This window comes from Branchiostoma lanceolatum, chromosome 14, assembly GCF_035083965.1.
Source record: "Branchiostoma lanceolatum isolate klBraLanc5 chromosome 14, klBraLanc5.hap2, whole genome shotgun sequence".
Classification (NCBI taxonomy): Eukaryota; Metazoa; Chordata; class Leptocardii; order Amphioxiformes; family Branchiostomatidae; genus Branchiostoma; species Branchiostoma lanceolatum.
Window position 1 is genome coordinate 11397223 of NC_089735.1, and position 18682 is coordinate 11415904.

The following is an 18682-nucleotide window of genomic DNA, read 5'->3' on the forward strand; positions in this document are numbered from 1 at the left end:
TGACATTCATGAAAATTCATGAATTTTCATGAATTTTCATGAATTTTCATGAATTTTCAAGAATTTTCATGAATTTTCATGAAATTTTCATGAATTTTCATGAATTTTCATGAACGTTCATGAATTTTCATGAATTTCATGAATTTTCATGAACGTTCATGAGAATACATGAATTTTCATGAATTTTCATCAATTTTCATGAATTTTTATGAATTTTCATTAACGTTCATGAATTTTCTTGAATTTTCATGAATTTTCATGAAATTTTTATGAATTTTCATGAATTTTCATGAACGTTCATGAATTTTCATGAATTTCATGAATTTTCATGAACGTTCATGAGAATACATGAATTTTCATGAATTTTCATCAATTTTCATGAATTTTTATGAATTTTCATTAACGTTCATGAATTTTCTTGAATTTTCATGAATTTTCTTGAATTTTCATGAACGTTCATGGATTTTCCTGAATTTTCCTGAATTTTCATGAACGTTCATGAATTTTCATGAATTTTCATAAATTTTCATGAATTTTCATGAATTTTCATGAATTTTAATGAATATTTATGAATTTTCATGAACGTTCATGAATTTTCATGAATTTTCATGAATTTTCATGAATTTTCATGAACGTTCATGAATTTTCATGAATTTTCATGAATTTTCATGAATTTTCATGAATTTTCATGAACGTTCATGAGAATTCATGAATTTTCATGAATTTTTATGAATTTTCATGAACGTTCATGAATTTTCCTGAATTTTCATGAATTTTCATGAACGTTCATGAATTTTCATGAAATTTCCTGAATTTTCATGAATTTTCATGAATTTTCATGAACGTTCATGGATTTTCCTGAATTTTCCTGAATTTTCATGAACGTTCATGAATTTTCATGAATTTTCATAAATTTTCATGAATTTTCATGAATTTTCATGAATATTTATGAATTTTCATGAACGTTCATGAATGTTCATGAATTTTCATGAATTTTTATGAATTTTCATGAATTTTCATGAACGTTCATGAATTTTCATGAACGTTCATGAATTTTCATGAATTTTCATGAATTTTTATGAATTTTCATGAGCGTTCATGACTTTTCATGAATTTTCATGAATTTTCCTGAACGTTCATTGAACTTTCATGAACGTTCATGAATTTTCATGAAATTTCATGAAAATTAATGAAAATTAATGAAAATTAATGAAAATTAATGAAAATTCATGAACGTTCATGAAAATTCATGAAAATTCATGAACGTTCATGAAAATTCATAAAAATTCATGAAAATTAATGAAAATTCATAAAAATTCATGAATTCTCATGAACGTTCATGAAAATTCATGAAAATTCATGAAAATTCATGAACGTTCATGAAAATTCATGAAAATTCATGAGATTTCCTGAAAATTCATGAAAATTAAAGAAAATTAATGAAAATTAATGAAAATTCATGAAAATTCATGAAAATTCATGAACGTTCATGAAAATTCATGAAAATTCATGAACGTTCATGAAAATTCATAAAAATTCATGAAAATTCATGAAAATTCATGAATTCTCATGAACGTTCATGAAAATTCATGAAAATTCATAAAAATTCATGAAAATTCATGAACATTCATGAACGTTCATGAAAATTCATAGATATTCATGAACGTTCATGAAAATTCATGAAAATTCATGAAAATTCATGAAAATTCATGAAAATTCATGAACGTTCATGAATTTTCATGAATTTTCATGAACTTTCATGAACTTTCATGAATTTTTATGAATTTTCATGAATTTTCATGAATTTTCATGAACGTTCATGACTTTTCATGAATTTTCATGAATTTTCATGAATTTTCATGAATTTTCGTGAATTTTCATGAACGTTCATTGAACTTTCATGACATTCATGAAAATTCATGAAATTTTCATGAATTTTCAAGAATTTTCATGAATTTTCATGAAATTTTCATGAATTTTCATGAACGTTCATGAATATTTATGAATTTTCATGAACGTTCATGAATGTTCATGAATTTTCATAAATTTTTATGAATTTTCATGAATTTTCATGAACGTTCATGAATTTTCATGAATTTCATGAATTTTCATGAACGTTCATGAGAATACATGAATTTTCATCAATTTTCATGAATTTTTATGAATTTTCATTAACGTTCATGAATTTTCTTGAATTTTCATGAATTTTCTTGAATTTTCATGAACGTTCATGGATTTTCATGAATTTTCCTGAATTTTCATGAACGTTCATGAATTTTCATGAATTTTCATAAATTTTCATGAATTTTCATGAATTTTCATGAATTTTCATGAATATTTATGAATTTTCATGAACGTTCATGAATTTTCATGAATTTTCATGAATTTTCATGAATTTTCATGAACGTTCATGAATTTTCATGAATTTTCATGAATTTTCATGAATTTTCATGAACGTTCATGAGAATTCATGAATTTTCATGAATTTTTATGAATTTTCATGAACGTTCATGAATTTTCCTGAATTTTCATGAATTTTCATGAACGTTCATGAATTTTCATGAAATTTCATGAATTTTCATGAATTTTCATGAATTTTCATGAACGTTCATGGATTTTCCTGAATTTTCCTGAATTTTCATGAACGTTCATGAATTTTCATGAATTTTCATAAATTTTCATGAATTTTCATGAATTTTCATGAATATTTATGAATTCTCATGAACGTTCATGAATGTTCATGAATTTTCATGAATTTTTATGAATTTTCATGAATTTTCATGAACGTTCATGAATTTTCATGAACGTTCATGAATTTTCATGAACGTTCATGAATTTTCATGAATTTTCATGAATTTTTATGAATTTTCATGAGCGTTCATGACTTTTCATGAATTTTCATGAATTTTCCTGAACGTTCATTGAACTTTCATGAACGTTCATGAATTTTCATGAAATTTCATGAAAATTAATGAAAATTAATGAAAATTAATGAAAATTCTTGAACTTTCATGAAAATTCATGAACGTTCATGAAAATTCATGAAAATTCATGAAAATTCATGAAAATTCATGAAAATTCATGAACGTTCATGAAAATTCATGAAAATTCATGAACGTTCATGAAAATTCATAAAAATTCATGAAAATTAATGAAAATTCATAAAAATTCATGAATTCTCATGAACGTTCATGAAAATTCATGAAAATTCATGAAAATTCATGAACGTTCATGAAAATTCATGAAAATTCATGAGATTTCCTGAAAATTCATGAAAATTAAAGAAAATTAATGAAATTTAATGAAAATTCATGAAAATTCATGAAAATTCATGAACGTTCATGAAAATTCATGAAAATTCATGAAAATTCATGAACGTTCATGAAAATTCATAAAAATTCATGAAAATTCATGAAAATTCATGAATTCTCATGAACGTTCATGAAAATTCATGAAAATTCATAAAAATTCATGAAAATTCATGAACATTCATGAACGTTCATGAAAATTCATAAATATTCATGAACGTTCATGAAAATTCTTGAAAATTCATGAAAATTTCATGAAAATTCATGAAAATTCTTGAAAATTCATGAAAATTCATGAAAATTCATGAAAATTCATGAAAATTCATGAAATTCATGAAAATTTATGAAAATTTATGAACGTTCATGAAAATTCATGAAAATTCATGAAAATTCATGAAAATTCATGAACTTTCATGAATTTTCATGAATTGTCATGAATTTTCATGAACGCTCATGTACTTTCATTAAAATTCATGACAATTCATGAAAATTCATGAACGTTCATGAAAATTCATAAAAATTCATGAAAATTCATGAAAATTCATGAACGTTCATGAAAGTTCAATGAACGTTCAGGAAAATTCATGAAAATTCATGAAAATTCATGAAAATTCATGAAAAGTCATGAACGTTCATGAAAATTCATAAAAATTCATGAAAATTCATGAAAATTCATGAACGTTCATGAAAGTTCAATGAACGTTCATGAAAATTCATGAAAATTCATGAAAATTCATGAAAATTCATGAAAAGTCATGAACGTTCATGAAAATTCATGAAAATTCATGAACGTTCATGAAAATTAATGAAAATTCATGAAAATTCATGAAAATTCATGAACGTTCATGAAAATTCATTAAAATTCATAAAAATTCATGAAAATTCATGAACATTCATGAACGTTTATGAATTTCATAAATTTTCATGAACGTTCATGAATATTTAGGAAAAATTATGAATGTTCATGAATGTTCATGAATATTAAGGAACCATGCTCTTGAGCCTGACCTTTTGTCATGTAAGTGAGTATTTTATTGAAATATAAATCTTCCTTATTGATTGTGCACATTATGCAACCATGTTGTTCGTCTTCATCAACGTCCCTTACAGGTAGAAATTTATGAGCATTCATTCGTCCCTTTTTGAATTATCCAACTAAATAAAACAACTTATCCTTCCTTGTTCGAAACGTAAACACCAAGTGAAGGTTAACATTCTGCATTTGCTCGCAAATGTTGTCCCTCTAGTTAGGCCACAGCAAGTAATTTCTATGGATGACATCAGCGCGCTCATTAATTTTCACCTGATTTCGAAATAAAAAACAAGAATTTTCATTGCCCTTCGACGGTGGTCAACATGCCAAAAATGGGCAAATGTGTCGTAAACGTTGATAGTCTAAGGTGTTTCATTGCATATGAATACCCAGTGAAGTTCCTGCCCATGATGGTATGACCAAGGAGGTTTTATATATCTATATAAAACCTCCTTGGTATGACAAGCTGTTTTCTGCGTTTGTTCTACTTAATTGAGTTGTGTACAATTACGCAAGAACAGTTTAATGTTGACAGTCTAAGGTGTTTCGTTGCATATGAATACGCAGTGTGGTTCCTGCCCATGATGGTATGATAACAAGCTGTTTTCTGCATTTGTTCTAGCAAGGACATATAAATAATGGGGGGGGGTCTAGTTAATTGAACTGTATATACAAGGTGATTCATCGCATATGAATACCCATTGTAGTTGGTTCAGATGATGGTACAACAAGCTCTTTTCTGCATTTGTTGTACTGTCTATTGAGATGTACACACATCTACAAGGACATGTTTACTGTTGAATCAAGGAGGTTTTATATTATATATGAAACCTCATTGGTTGAATACAGGAATAAAAGACCTGTTGGTCATGATATCATATTTCGTCGCCTCAATTCTTGTTTAACAAGACTTATGATCTAAAAATGTGAAAACATAGGAATCTTTTTTTGGGGGGCCCGCCTTTTGTTTTTTTTGCCCTATCTCATTAATTTTGGAGTCTGCGGAGGATGTCATCCATAAAATTTACTTGCTGTGGCCTTAGGTGGCGTTTCTGTAGGCTAAAGATGGTTTATTCTGGACGAGATTGAGCCTTTGCGGATAGAAATCCGCCGTCTTTTAAAAAGTGACCGTTTCCATGGCAACCGGTGACCACCAGTTAACCCAAAACTTACCCATATTTCTACAATTGGACCAAGGCCTTACCACCACCCAAAATTTAAAAAAAATCGACATTTTGTCCTTTGCTACAAGGTATAATTACAGACAGACCCTCTTAAAATTACCCATGATGCATTGCGATATTTGCGGCGATTCGATATCATGGCCGTTGGGTGTAATTCTTAAAACCCTTATAACTCCTGATATTTTTGACGGATTTTGTTGGTTCAAAGCCCAAAATGCAGAAAATGATATGGCCTATCAACATAATGTATTACACAAGACCCCATAGGTGGTCCAAATAAATGCCTGATTTTGGAAAGTAAACAATACATTTTTTTACACAAAATTACCCAAAAAAATGGACTTCAAAGACTCATAGCTTCTTATAGAGTTAAGATATCAACCAAAAACATACTATTTCGTGATTCCTGTGGTATCTTTTGCCTACAAACCGATTTTCACTGAAGATTATTGATGTTTGATATTTTGTCCCAGTCCTCTGAATTAAGTCCCAAAAATCGAGGTCCATTTTAATGACGTCACCATATCACGTGATAATTCCTAAAAAGCTGGACATTTGACATTGTTATCACGCATAATTATAAAGTAGAGGAATCAACCTTTTCAAAAAAGTAAGTCACCCTTTGTCCCTCTGTTTGGTACCAAAAACCTGCTTGGCCCATGGACTATATGTGTCTTTTCAGGACGCCCGGGTCATGTACATGGTTAGTAACAATGTTGGTAGTGGACCCAGTTTTCAGGAGGATTATGTCTCATTGGACAATCGCAAGTCCATGAAAATTCAGGTAAAAAGGTTGTAATGAAAGAATCATACAGTACTGTTCTTATGCAGAAATTGCCATTTAAGACCTACATAGAACAGTGTACATGTATGTAAATGAGTGTATTCCATGCCATATCCATATAGGATGTATGCCTGTCTGACCAGACCAAGTATGATGAGGTTTTGGAGCCCCTAACAGGTCTGATGGTCAACCTCACACTCAAGCCCTCAGCGGTTCCTCAGGTATTAACTTACTTTTCTTCATATTTCATAATCAGTAAACATAATCTCCAAGCAGATGTTGGGGGAAGCTAAATCGTTACGTTTCCCTAGCTTCAGACAGTTTGACACAGAAAAAAGCAGCTTGAAAAACGTATTCAGCCTCCCCCAACATCTGCTTGGAGATTAAGTAAATCACCTTCAGGTACAACACACCCAGTTTTATACAGTAAATACAAGCTGTGTAAACAGACTGATCAGTTTGATTCAGCTAAAATGGGATAGGCCCAGACTCTACGCTTAGAGATTTGCATAGAATGCTTTATGATCAAATGGCAAGTAAAATTTCTGACTACTACATACTGAGATTTGGTGTATACATGTATGTACAAGGGCCCCTAACTTGTAAACAGTTTGTTTTTCCTAGACCATGCTTAATGCATGTCCAGATAAGTCATGTTTTGTTTGTGTCTCAAAGGCCTTCACCTTGACATGATGTCATCTACAATCCATTTTGCTATCGGAAGTACCTGAGCTTATTTATTTCATTTTGTTTATCAGTCTAACTCCAACACTACCCATATTTCTCAGGAACCAGTTGTAGCCCTAGCCACTATCTCCAAGACACATGGCCTGTTAGACAGCCCTAACCCCACCATAGTACAGGTATGTTCCCATCACCGCTCTATACTGTGTGAAGTACATAGAAGTAAAAGTTATGTAAAATAAGGAATGATATATTACCTAAATAGTACATGTATGTGCATGATGCTTTGCAATGAGGTCATGTTTGTAATTGCATTGAATGTTTTAAACATGTGAGTGCATGCATTTTTTGTGAAAAGGAAACTGAAAAAATAGAATTGGACAGAGTTGCAGACAAACATTTTTACCTGTGATTGCCTGATTGTTCTTCATTGCACAGAGAACTGCCGGTATTTTGAGTCATGTCCTCCCACTATCGGATGAGAGTATCAAGGTCTGCCAGGACTCAGCACCTAGTGAACTCTTCAGGCTTCTTAAGGTAAGACATGCGAACTCCTCAGTTTCATGTACTAGCCTTTATCCTATTCTGTGGTTTAGACTTTGCTGTGCACTAGCGCCACCTGTTGTATTTTTGCATGATTGCAGGATGTTCAAACAGGATCATATTCTAACACTTCTTGCATACAAATACAGTTGCAAATTTGAAGAACGTTATTTTGTGCAGAAGCTGACAGTTTGTGTTCCTCTCCTAGGATCCTGACCTACAGACTGTGAAGTACGCCATGAAGGCCCTGGCAGCGTGTACTAAATGTAGCGACGCAGCCAGGAAAACTGTCATTCAACAGGACAACAGTAAGTTAAAACCTGTTCTTTATACACAACCATGCAGAGTTGATACCTAAGCAAACATTTTGATGGACTGCCTTCCTCGGGGCAATACTGACTGGTTCTACTTTGCACTGCAGCTAGGTGTTGCTGCTACAGTGCAAAAAATGAGGTTCCAAATGTGACAAATTCACCGGCTAGTTAGTAACTATCTGGTTGTGTACAAAGTACTTAGCGTACCAGTTATTTAATTTACCGAGCTGATTCACGGAACAGAAAGACCTGTCTATTACCCTTATGTTTGGAACATAGAACGAGATAAAAAGGATCACTTTTTCTGTTGAAATGATTTAATCAGACGAAGATTTCGTACATTTCAAACATGGGAGAAGATGCTGATAATGTTAGACATTCTCTTGCATGCAATGATCTTAGATTGTCCAGCTGCATTTTTTTGTTGTTTGTTTCAAATCGCGATTGAAAAGTCTGTTAAAGGTTAAATATGGGACTCTCTAAGAAGTTGAAAATGCTAAACTTTTTTTTCTTAGCAATGACTTTAGATTATTCAGCTGCCCTTTTTAAAGCATTCATTGTAATGAATATGTAGAGATTGTAATCTAAATAGGATAGAGGACGAGCAACACTTTTTAGTAGAATGTAGTTTATGTAACTGCGCTTTATAAACTAATGCAGTGTAGGTTTCCCCATTTCATACACCTTGGCAACGTGGAAAAATTCATATTTCTAATGGCTTTAGATAAACCCTTGACTATAGTATAAACACACCTGTACTTATATCTACACTATTACTAAGAAGCAAGAAGAAGCCAAATTAACGTAATTATTAGACTAGTGCTAGCTTATCATTGTATATATATAATGTATTTGCAAACTGTGATGTTTTCTGTTGTGACCTGTACTGAACCCAATGGGTATGTGTGTGCAATAAAGGTCTTCATTCATTCATTCCATGTTTATTTCCAACAGAGATTGAAACTCTGAGAAGTCTGCTAAAGGTTGAAGACGAGACTCTCCAAGCGAACAGCTCCTTGTGTATCGGTCACCTGTTGAACGACAAAGCCCTGTGCCAGAGTCTGTACGGCACGGACATGGTGATGGAGCTGTTAAAACATGTTGCAGACCACAAGAACAGTGTTGTACAACAGAACTGTGCCATTGCACTGGCAACTTTGGCACAGGAGGACAGAAGGTATGTAGGTGTAGGTCTCCCTTCTTATAGAGTAAAAGGCAAAGCGGTTTTGCAAGGATTTTATGAGACTAGAATGAATGTTCCGTCACTACAAGTGTGTACAGGGAGTTCTCTTGATCCATACCCTTGTAATTGTAATTTCCGTCACTTGGCCAGTGATCTTATACTGTAAAGGGCAAAGTGATTGAACCGAGGACCGAGGACAAAGCATGACAATTTTTGTTAGCATGTAGTGCAATGTGGCTTTGCTACGGCTTACGTTTTTAGCCAAACACGCTGGGTCACTTCTGCTCTCCTTGACAGTTAAGATAGATTTAGACACATCTTTTTCCCTCTTTCAAAGACTATTACAAACAGATGTCAGAAATAAATGAAATCAAGTTTGTGTGTGTGTGTGTGTGTGTTTGTGTGTGTGTGTGTGTGTGTGTGTCTGTCTGTCTGTGTTTTTTTTACTTGTAAGGGGTGCATTTTACTATCAGTATCAGTGAGGTATAAACTTTGTACTCTGGTAATCCATTAGCAACTTTTATCAAAGACCATCTTTGGTGAATATGGCAGTTTTGATTCATTGCGTGTTAACCATCAAAAGTTGTGTCTGTTTTCCAGGCATGTTGAGAGATTACGAGAGCTCCATGGCTTGGGCATCCTCCACGATTGTATGAAACATTTCAACTAGCGCTTTTTAATCTACCACTCATATAGTACAGTAGAATTTCTCAAATGATTAGTATGTCTGTCGAGGAAGATTTCTTTTCTTATATGTGCCTTACATGTAGCTATACATAATGTACATGTAGTGATGAGACGTGTTGCTTATTTGTATCTAGGTGGTTTCACAATGTGTTTATTGTCTTCCATTTTGTAATAACAGACAGCGGGTGATGTTTGTGGTTATGAAATATAAAAGAAAGTATTCTGCATATATTATAATAGTAAACGGATGACATGATATTTTTGAATGTGTTGTATGGATGAAGGATTTCTTCACAATGAGTTGCCCATCAAATGTGAGAGTGTAGGATATTTTATAATCAGACAGAAACAACCACATATTGATTTCTACGAAATCTTTTTTAATTTCCATATCTTTTTGTTATTTGAAATTATGACTTTACAGGTCTTTGCTAGTTATGGATTTATTGCACTGTTGTACGGGCAACATTTCATAGCAAATATCCAGGCTGATTTTCTGCTTTTGTTTGTATAAACAAAAAGGGCTAAGAAAATAAAAGTTTTGCTGACATTTCTAGGTCTTGTACTTTTAATGTTTTTACAGTCAACTACAGCTGACAATGGTCCTTCAACAAAACAACACCAGGGCTAAATATACCCTCAAAACTTCTTAATTCCGTTGAACCCGTGGTATATATTACACTTCCATGTTGGTCCTTTTATGCTCAAGAAGGCGTGGTGTGTTATGATTTTCCATGCAAAGGTGGAACCAATAATGTCCTTCAGAAGGTTTGTATAAAAGTGCATGAAGTGGTGTTTGTTAGTGAAGTGCTTTCCAAGCCTCAAGTGGCGTGCAGTTGGTTAGAATGGTCACTCTGTAGCTGGTGTCCTGACTGGGGTAGTACTTTTTAATGTTTTTAGTCCAGTAGCCACAGCCATTGATGTAAAACTTAAAAAAAGGTTAGGTTATAATATCATACTTCATCATGGTCATCATCATAAGTTTAACCTTAACCCGGCTCAAGTAGCCGTTTTTTTGTACAAAATTTTAATTCATTATATATATGGGGTTAGGGAGAAGGTTTTTTCCTCATCAGCCTTGCTAACATTCAAAATATTGACTTTTGGACATATGACAAGGATTTGCTTCAATCGTTGGTGCCAAAACTTGGGTTGGGCTCATAACCAGAAAGGTAGACTTACAGGTGATATTTTGAAAAGAAATGAAACTGGCTATCCCAAAACCAAGAAATGAAACTGGTATGGCCTTTAGGTTCTGTTCTGGTTTAATTGAGTTTGTTCTATTTAAACATCACCACGCTTCTTAAAAGTGTTTTGCCTCCTAATGAGCTCTGCCCATCTGACGTGCGGCGATTGCCATAACCGAGAGCTCTCCAAGCAGAGGTGGGGTGGTAAGACTGTGATTTTCAGATCTGCGCTGTTTTCTGTCACCCAGCCACCAACTCAGGGTCTGGCGGTCAGATCCTGGGGTCTAGTCAGAAACCAGCAGGATTTTACCCCTGGAAATCTGTTTGGAGATTCATTCATTAATAACCTAATCAGTCCACACTACTGCGCACAGCACCGGTGACTGGGCAAATATTTGCCGTCAGCTCACAACACACTGAGTGCCTAAAAGCCTTGGATCAATAATAGTGATCCCACATATTGTTCGTACACAGGAAAGACTGGACACATAGGAATGTGCAGTTTTAAGACAAGGTGCTTTAATTCTTATGATCCCAACAGGTACCCTATGACCGTGGCATTAAAAAAAACGTTGAATTTTATTAAGGTTGAGAATTAAGAGACCTACTTAATGCAGTATCAGTGATCCCCGAGGTATGCACACTTCAGATATCCAGGTGTTCAAGACATGCCTGAGAAGGCCTTGTTAGTGCCGTTCTTTTAGTCCGGTCTTAGGGTTAAGTTAAAGTTAAAATCCCCCCACACCATTATTGATGTGTAGGGCGGTGCCCATCTCCGTTTCATAGCCCTGGGCCACACTGTGGTGCAATCACTGTAGCAGGGGGCTAGTCCACTGGCAGTGAAGTGTGTTTAACTTCCATACTGTTTCACAAGTATGTACCATTTTTATTAAGTTTTTTATAGACAAAGGCGCAGGCCACTACACCACAGGGACCCCCCTGGTCTTAGGGTACCCTGTGGAATTACTGTAAATGCAGAAATGTTTGTGGTGGTTTTATGTTCATGGTTTTCTAAAAGCCACCGCAAACATTTTTGTCTAATACTGTATCAGTATGTGCCTACATGTATAGTGCTGCCGCAAACTTAAAACCACCGCAAAACCACATTTTTGCCATAGTGCGAAATAAAAACCACACGAACTTGAAATGCATTTACAGTATCAGAGTAGATGTTACAGAACTATATTTGTAAAACAATAAGGAGTGCAGTGATCAGAATTATAGTAATGACAAATATGCATTTCTGAACATTCTATTTATGTTGAAGTGTGTAAAAATGGTAGGTCGAAGTCCAAATCTGTAGTACCTGTATACAATCTCAACCTCTGGATCTTAACTGTACTGACTTAAGCTTCTGCAACGATTTTTAATGGTTAAATTAGAAAGAATTCCCCAATTGTAGTAATGATTGGTCTAAATAGTGATGGCAAAAATGCCTTTCTTGACAGGTTATGTTAAGTATGTGAAATGATAACTTAAAAGTAGGCCAAAGTCCAGTCTATATATACTGCCTACATTCTCAAATTCTTTATCTTCTGCAAGGATTTCATCAAACCAGAACGAATGTTCCGTCACTACAAGTGTGTAGTACATGGAATTCTCTTGGTCCATACCCTTGTAATTTTCATCACTCTGCAAGTGATCGGGCAGGGAAACTGTTTGGTTGCTATAGTGACCGATTGTTTTTTGATGAACTTTTCCGCTGGCCTCTCACTCCAATAGTCGAGATAAGAAGTTAACCATTTACCCCATGTTTAGGGAGCCTTTCTTGTGGAATGGGTGTGAAATTGTAGTCGATAAGGGAAGAGCTAAGGTATGAAAGGGTTGTTGTGTTAATGCGTTCCGTCTTCACATCTGCTCGACTTAACTGTCCGAAGCCTTTTGTTCGGTTACGAACAGATAATAGTTGGGCGAGTTTTTGTTAAAGTTATTGTTTCTATCAGTTTATATGTCGACGAACACTTTTAAAAGTGGTGCGATTTTTCTTTCTCTCTTTTAATTTCGAAGTTCTGGTGAATGTTTAGGAATAGTATTAGGATTATAGTAGAAAAATGGTCTCAATTCACGGATGTTAAACCGTAGATGTCAAAGATGTAATGATCATCAGCACTTTGTGACTTTAAATTTAACGTATTACATACCCAAGGAAGAAAACTAAACGTTTAGCAAACCCAAAATATCAATTTCCGTAACTAATCGGCCATACGGAGAAGTGTTGTCTTTCTTGATTATAGCGGTTGCCAGGTTTTAGATGTTTAAAAAGCGTTGGACAATGCACAGTACCTGCCGTTGCTAGGATACGCCCGTTTGACATGTGCCCCCCCCTCCCGAGGTCAGGTGTCGGCTGTTATCTGGTGCTTAAGGCGCTTCCGTCGGTTCTCATCAGCACAGGTGTCTAAAGTACTAGCACAACGGAGGCATGTATGTACGAAGGTAGTGCAACAAAGATTTCAGTTATTGTAGGGGGCTGAAATTGCGCATGTTGGAGTTTATTAGAGTAACAACTCTTCTTTAGATTGTATAAAGTAGAGTGGATTCATTCCTCAAGCTAACCGACATCTTTCACACCGCAATCGTCCCTCAGTAAGACATCTGGAGCCGCATAGTTCCCGTTTAGAACCTTTATTCAGTACCGACTCTTTTTTAGATTCTTCTTTAAATTCTGAGCGGTCATCAGAGGCGTGTGTTCATCAAAAGGATTTTGAAGACTAATTTGCCATGCACAAAGAGCAACGAAACTTGGCACACTTATTAGTCTGTTAAGTTAACGTGGGATAAAACGTGCTTGCAGTGGATGCTAATACCGTTGATGTTCTTCCTAGCATGCTGCTGTCTATCGATAGCAGCGTAACTACACAATCATGTATGTACAAAAGATTGTATCTTTCTTTGCAGCTGCAAAATAGACGACTCGCAAGCTACATGTGTAAAGAAAAGGGCGTCTTTCGGTAAACTTTTCCCTCAAATCCTTGAAATCCCTCAAGGTCAGCCGCATTATTCTCAAATTTGGGGATGAAACAAACCTTTACTTGGTCACAATGAAGAAGCTAGTACCATTAGAATGACCTAGTAAGTCTCAAGTAGCGGCAACAATGGAGGCTGACCAAAAAAGTGCGCCCATTTGTTCGAAACCTCTGTAAAATGTTTGGGAGAATATCTACAAAAGGACGCGTGTCTCCATACTCCATAGAAGGGAACAATATCGTCTGATACCTATAGATATACTTCATAAATTATTGACATGTTATATTCTATGTGCAAATGGAATGGTTGGAAATCATACAAAGATGTCACCAAGCGCCAAGTATTTTGATTCAGAATCGAGACCGTACGCCCGAGTAGTACGATCGCAAACTGGGGGTATTTTGGGGAAAGTGTGTCCTGTAAAATTCATATGTCTTTTCTGGGAAAAGGCTATCTTATATCATTTTCGGCTGTTGGTTCTTTCACAGCCTGCTTGAAAATTCCATGGCATCAAAATCGCACGACTGCCTACAAAGAACGTGACCGCTCGGTAAAGTGAACATGCCAAGTGGAAAGCGCGAGTGAAAGTTTTCTAATTTTACCGTAATTCCACTATCAATAAGTCACAGTTCTTTGTTGTGTGGTGGAGTCTTTGTGTCTTGTGTTCTTCGCCATGTTGTGTCCGGTGTTTATTTATAAAAGCGACTTGTTTCTCACAACAATTGTGATCCACCTGTCGAAAGAATGGTACGTCCCATGGGAGAGGCAATTTTGTGAAAAGGGGTGCGGGAACAGGTTGTTCCGCCCTAACAACTAGTATCATCGCCTGCTGCGTGTCATCATTCTAAAACTGTGCTACAAAATATGATATCACATTAAAGTAAAACATAGTATCAGTTCATTTTCTTGATGTAAAATTGACAAACTTCCTGATTTCAAGAATAGGAAATTGTTTTACTAATTGTACAATTTTTCTCCTTAAAAAGACACACGCACATACACCTGATTTTGCTGATGACAGCCAATCTAGATATCTCAGTGCAGACAACAACATACAATTTACATTCTGGTCTTGACAAGAAATGTGCTCCTTTTCAGACTTCTTTTAAAGAAAAACGTTTGGTTGTACTACAAACACGAAAATGGTTTGAGATGATACTAGTCGTCAGTTCCGTACACACCACTGTTTGAAGACTACAGTGTATGTCACAGCGCGCGCTTTGTTTGCCAGTTGTTTATTCAAATAATCCTGTCCCTAGCGACAAAGGGGCAGGCGACACTGACAAACGATGATCGGGCATTCAGCCAGTACACGCGAGGCGCAGCTTCCGAGCGGACGTGCGGAGCATATCGCTTGAATCCCCGCCAACGTTTCGACATCGACCTGCTTGTTTTAAAGACCTGTTCACCCTTTCAAATGGAAACCAGTCAACGATATGGACACTTCAACCTCTCGTAAGTTACCGAGGCGGCCTGTTCTAAACCTCCCCCCGCGCCGAGAGGTCATTCATACGCCCATCCAGCAACAACTTTCCGGACGTACTTGTTGTTACTCGTTGCAGACGACATGTGGGGACAATCTAACTTTGTGAAATCCTACATATTAGCATATCCTGACAGAAATAATCGTCCTACAGGCAGTTTTGTTGGTCACGGCCGTGATTTTTGTCCCTGGAAATCCACCTGCAGACGACAACAAGTGGACGGGCTGAAATGACTTCGACACAGCGACTTTCAAGACTGGAGCAAACGGAGAGACTGTTCAAAGAAAACTCGCTGAAGGCAATGAGAACACTGCGACCCGTCGGCGTGGCGAAACAGGGGAAAACGGTAAGTCTGTTTGTGTACTAGTGTGTGTGTGTGTGTGACTTCTGCTACCATGGTAGGCGTTATTGGAATACACGAGCAGCCACCATTGAACTGCGAACTATAGACTCTCATGGTTTCGACCAAGCACAGCGCCGTCAATAGTTTAATCCTCCCCGTCAACACTGAACGCTTGTCAGCTAATGGCAAGCTTAGCGTAAGTCCTATATTCCCCACCGACTCAACGGGGCACCATGGTGACAAGCATGGCGTGTCTTCACTAACTAGACTGGACGCACTGACATGTAAAAAATGCAGACCCATGTTTAACGCTGTCCCCAAGAGTACAGTTCGTATATGCTGTAGGTCTCTGCCTGCGGCGTGTGAAACGCACGTACTTCGAAAGCCACAAAGGACAACAATCTTGGAAGGTTCCCTTCGAAAGTCTCATTCAAATCTTAAGTGTCAATATATTCTATCTGACTCTCCCCACAAATACACAATTTACGTGCTGCAAGTCCATGTCTACGGCTGGATAGAACACCAATACTTCAAGAGGTACAAAGGGCAACAACCTTGGAAGTTTCTCTCCGAAATTCTGATTCAAATCTTTAAAGTCAATATGCCTTATCTGGTTCCGAACTAAAACTGTTCACTGAAAGGGGAAAATCTGATAGCCTGGTGAGTATGTAAAGACTACGCCTAGTGATCTTTCTTCTTTTTACAAGAGGCATACACACATTTCGGTTTATCAGTGGTGGCACTGTTCATGTCAACACACCTTCGCACTAGGACCAGCCCTGGCAACTCGGATGTTTGTCCCAAAAACTCTAATGGCTTGTTGTACTCAGACTAGGTTGTGTGTGGTTGTTGACAGGCGTTTGCCAGTGACTGTGAGAGCGAGGTGTTTGTTCGTGGGCATGTTAGCGTCTCCCCAACGCACGGTGAAATGGCAAAATACAACCAGAAGTTACGCAAACCAACTTCAGCCGGTGTCTAACTACATATGTACACCTGATAAGGGGTCATGCCAGGTAGCCATGCGTGGATTTTACGCTGGTTCCAAAGTAGATCCTCTTACAGTTCTTACAGCGATTCGCCAAATTCCTCGACGCCACGTTTAGCGGTAGTATATGTTTCACCTGTACTAGATAGAACAGGATAGGTTTGTCATGGCCTACGGCAAAACACATACACGCACGGACACATACATGTTGAGTGCACCTTGCTTACATTAATGAGGCCAGGGTGTGTGTATAGATCTAGCGAAATAAAGGCATGTGGCATTTGATGAAGCGTTGAACATTTCTATACATTACTACAATATGTCATAATTCAACGTGAGTTAGAAATACTACGACGGAGTAATAAAGTGATTATAGCCAAGTTTTTTATTTGTATTTGCAGTATTGGGCAAAGATTTGGGTATACATCTGGGTAGAATAAAACCATATGATATTTGTTTTAAGTATTTGCCTTATCTATACATCACTATGGTTTGTCATACTTTAACGTGAATTAGACATATGGGGCCTTAAAACGATTAAATTGCCTTGCAATATAGATATGTTAAGATAAAACCATATGAGATTTTATTCAAGTGGTTGGCGTTTCTATACACCACTGCAATTTGTCATGAATCAACGTGATTCAGAAATAACACGGGGTCATAAAATGATTAAATATAAACATGTCATACACTTCCGCTGAGTCATTTTAAACACGTCCTTCCGGTGCGAAACCTACATACTCAATAGAGCCATATAATCGGAAATTAGAACCTGTCAAAATGAATAAACCACTTCCTATACTAACACCCAACAGATCAACGTGCTTTGTACACCTGTGTATTGCTGCCGTCGTGTCATTGACTCTTTTGTGTAGCGTGTATCAAAGCGTAGTCAATCAACTAAGTGGTGAATAAAAACGGCCGGACATATCATTCAATGAGACGCTTTCAGTTTGCCTTGTCACTGGTATATCGAATAAAACGTGTATAGAATATCGTATATACAATTCATACATACGGTTGGTCATAGCTGCGAATACATACGCTACAGTTATGATTGAAAAGGTGTGTGATATTTATAGTTCTTTCATTCACTCATAGAGTAAACGTTTCTCATTATCATTATGTGAAAAATAAAGGATACATACAAGAGTCTAAAATAACAAAGTGGCCTGTGTTACACGAAGAGGATTATATGCTTCTGCACTATTTGAATAGCAACGCTGAATAACATATTCTTGTCGATGAAACATTATCCCAAATAGATAGGTAACCTTTGTTTTCATAACTAATAATTTGTTTATACCGTGCAAGAAGGTTGCTTATAAATGACGATTTTGAACGAAGCTTGTTAATATGGTTCCCTCTGTAATTTTGCAAATTTTCAAGCCGGTTCAGTTTGGCTTTTTTCACTACATTCTTTACCTATTGAGTGGGACGTACATGTGAAAATGTATTTATTTTTCTTTCATTTGTGCCTGTCCTACCTTGTTAACATACGCACGTAATCACATGCGTAATGGCACTAATGAGACAAGCTTGTTTAGATTTTGATATTTTGTCGGAGACACGGCTTGCCACATCTCTGTAGCTTAGGACGAATAGCTGTCAAAGCTGTATTTCCTGTGTACTTTCCGTGCCTTTTAAGACGTGTGACGAGAATTAAGGTTTGACACCTTCACCGCAACAGTGACGTCGTTGTTTGACCCCAGGTTCAAAATGTGCATGCGTTTACAATTAAAAAGACACGAAGCATGCTTGTGACTTGTTTCCAAACAAAGGAATTTGTCATTCAATCAAGACCTAAACATTCATAGTGGCATTGTCCTTCTAAACCATGCCCCTGCATAGACGCCCGGCCTAGAATACGTGCGTTCCTGAATGAGTTTCCATTGTAAGAACGTTATTGTATACTTAATGGCTACGTCACGGGCAGGTATGTTGACAGGGATGCTTAAACAAGGCAGGTGTTCAAGACGTCCCTCACGCACGTCTA

The 18682-nt window shown here is 36.1% G+C and overlaps 2 protein-coding genes across 2 annotated transcripts in view; both read left to right on the forward strand.

Annotated features, from left to right (window-relative positions):
* Positions 1-9740, forward strand: part of LOC136448261 (tetratricopeptide repeat protein 12-like) — a 28492-nt gene extending 18752 nt beyond the window's left edge. Inside the window, exons 15-20 of the mRNA XM_066447586.1 lie at positions 6432-6530; positions 7098-7172; positions 7432-7530; positions 7745-7844; positions 8805-9027; positions 9634-9740. Of these exons, the coding sequence (XP_066303683.1) occupies positions 6432-6530; positions 7098-7172; positions 7432-7530; positions 7745-7844; positions 8805-9027; positions 9634-9703 (666 nt within the window). The 3' untranslated portion in view covers positions 9704-9740. The remainder of the gene's footprint in view (positions 1-6431; positions 6531-7097; positions 7173-7431; positions 7531-7744; positions 7845-8804; positions 9028-9633) is intronic.
* Positions 9741-14984: 5244 nt separating this feature from the next.
* The window catches only part of LOC136448723 (uncharacterized), a 29025-nt gene continuing 25327 nt past the window's right edge, over positions 14985-18682 (forward strand). The window contains exon 1 of the mRNA XM_066448367.1: positions 14985-15701. Within this exon, the coding sequence (XP_066304464.1) occupies positions 15585-15701 (117 nt within the window). The 5' untranslated portion in view covers positions 14985-15584. The remainder of the gene's footprint in view (positions 15702-18682) is intronic.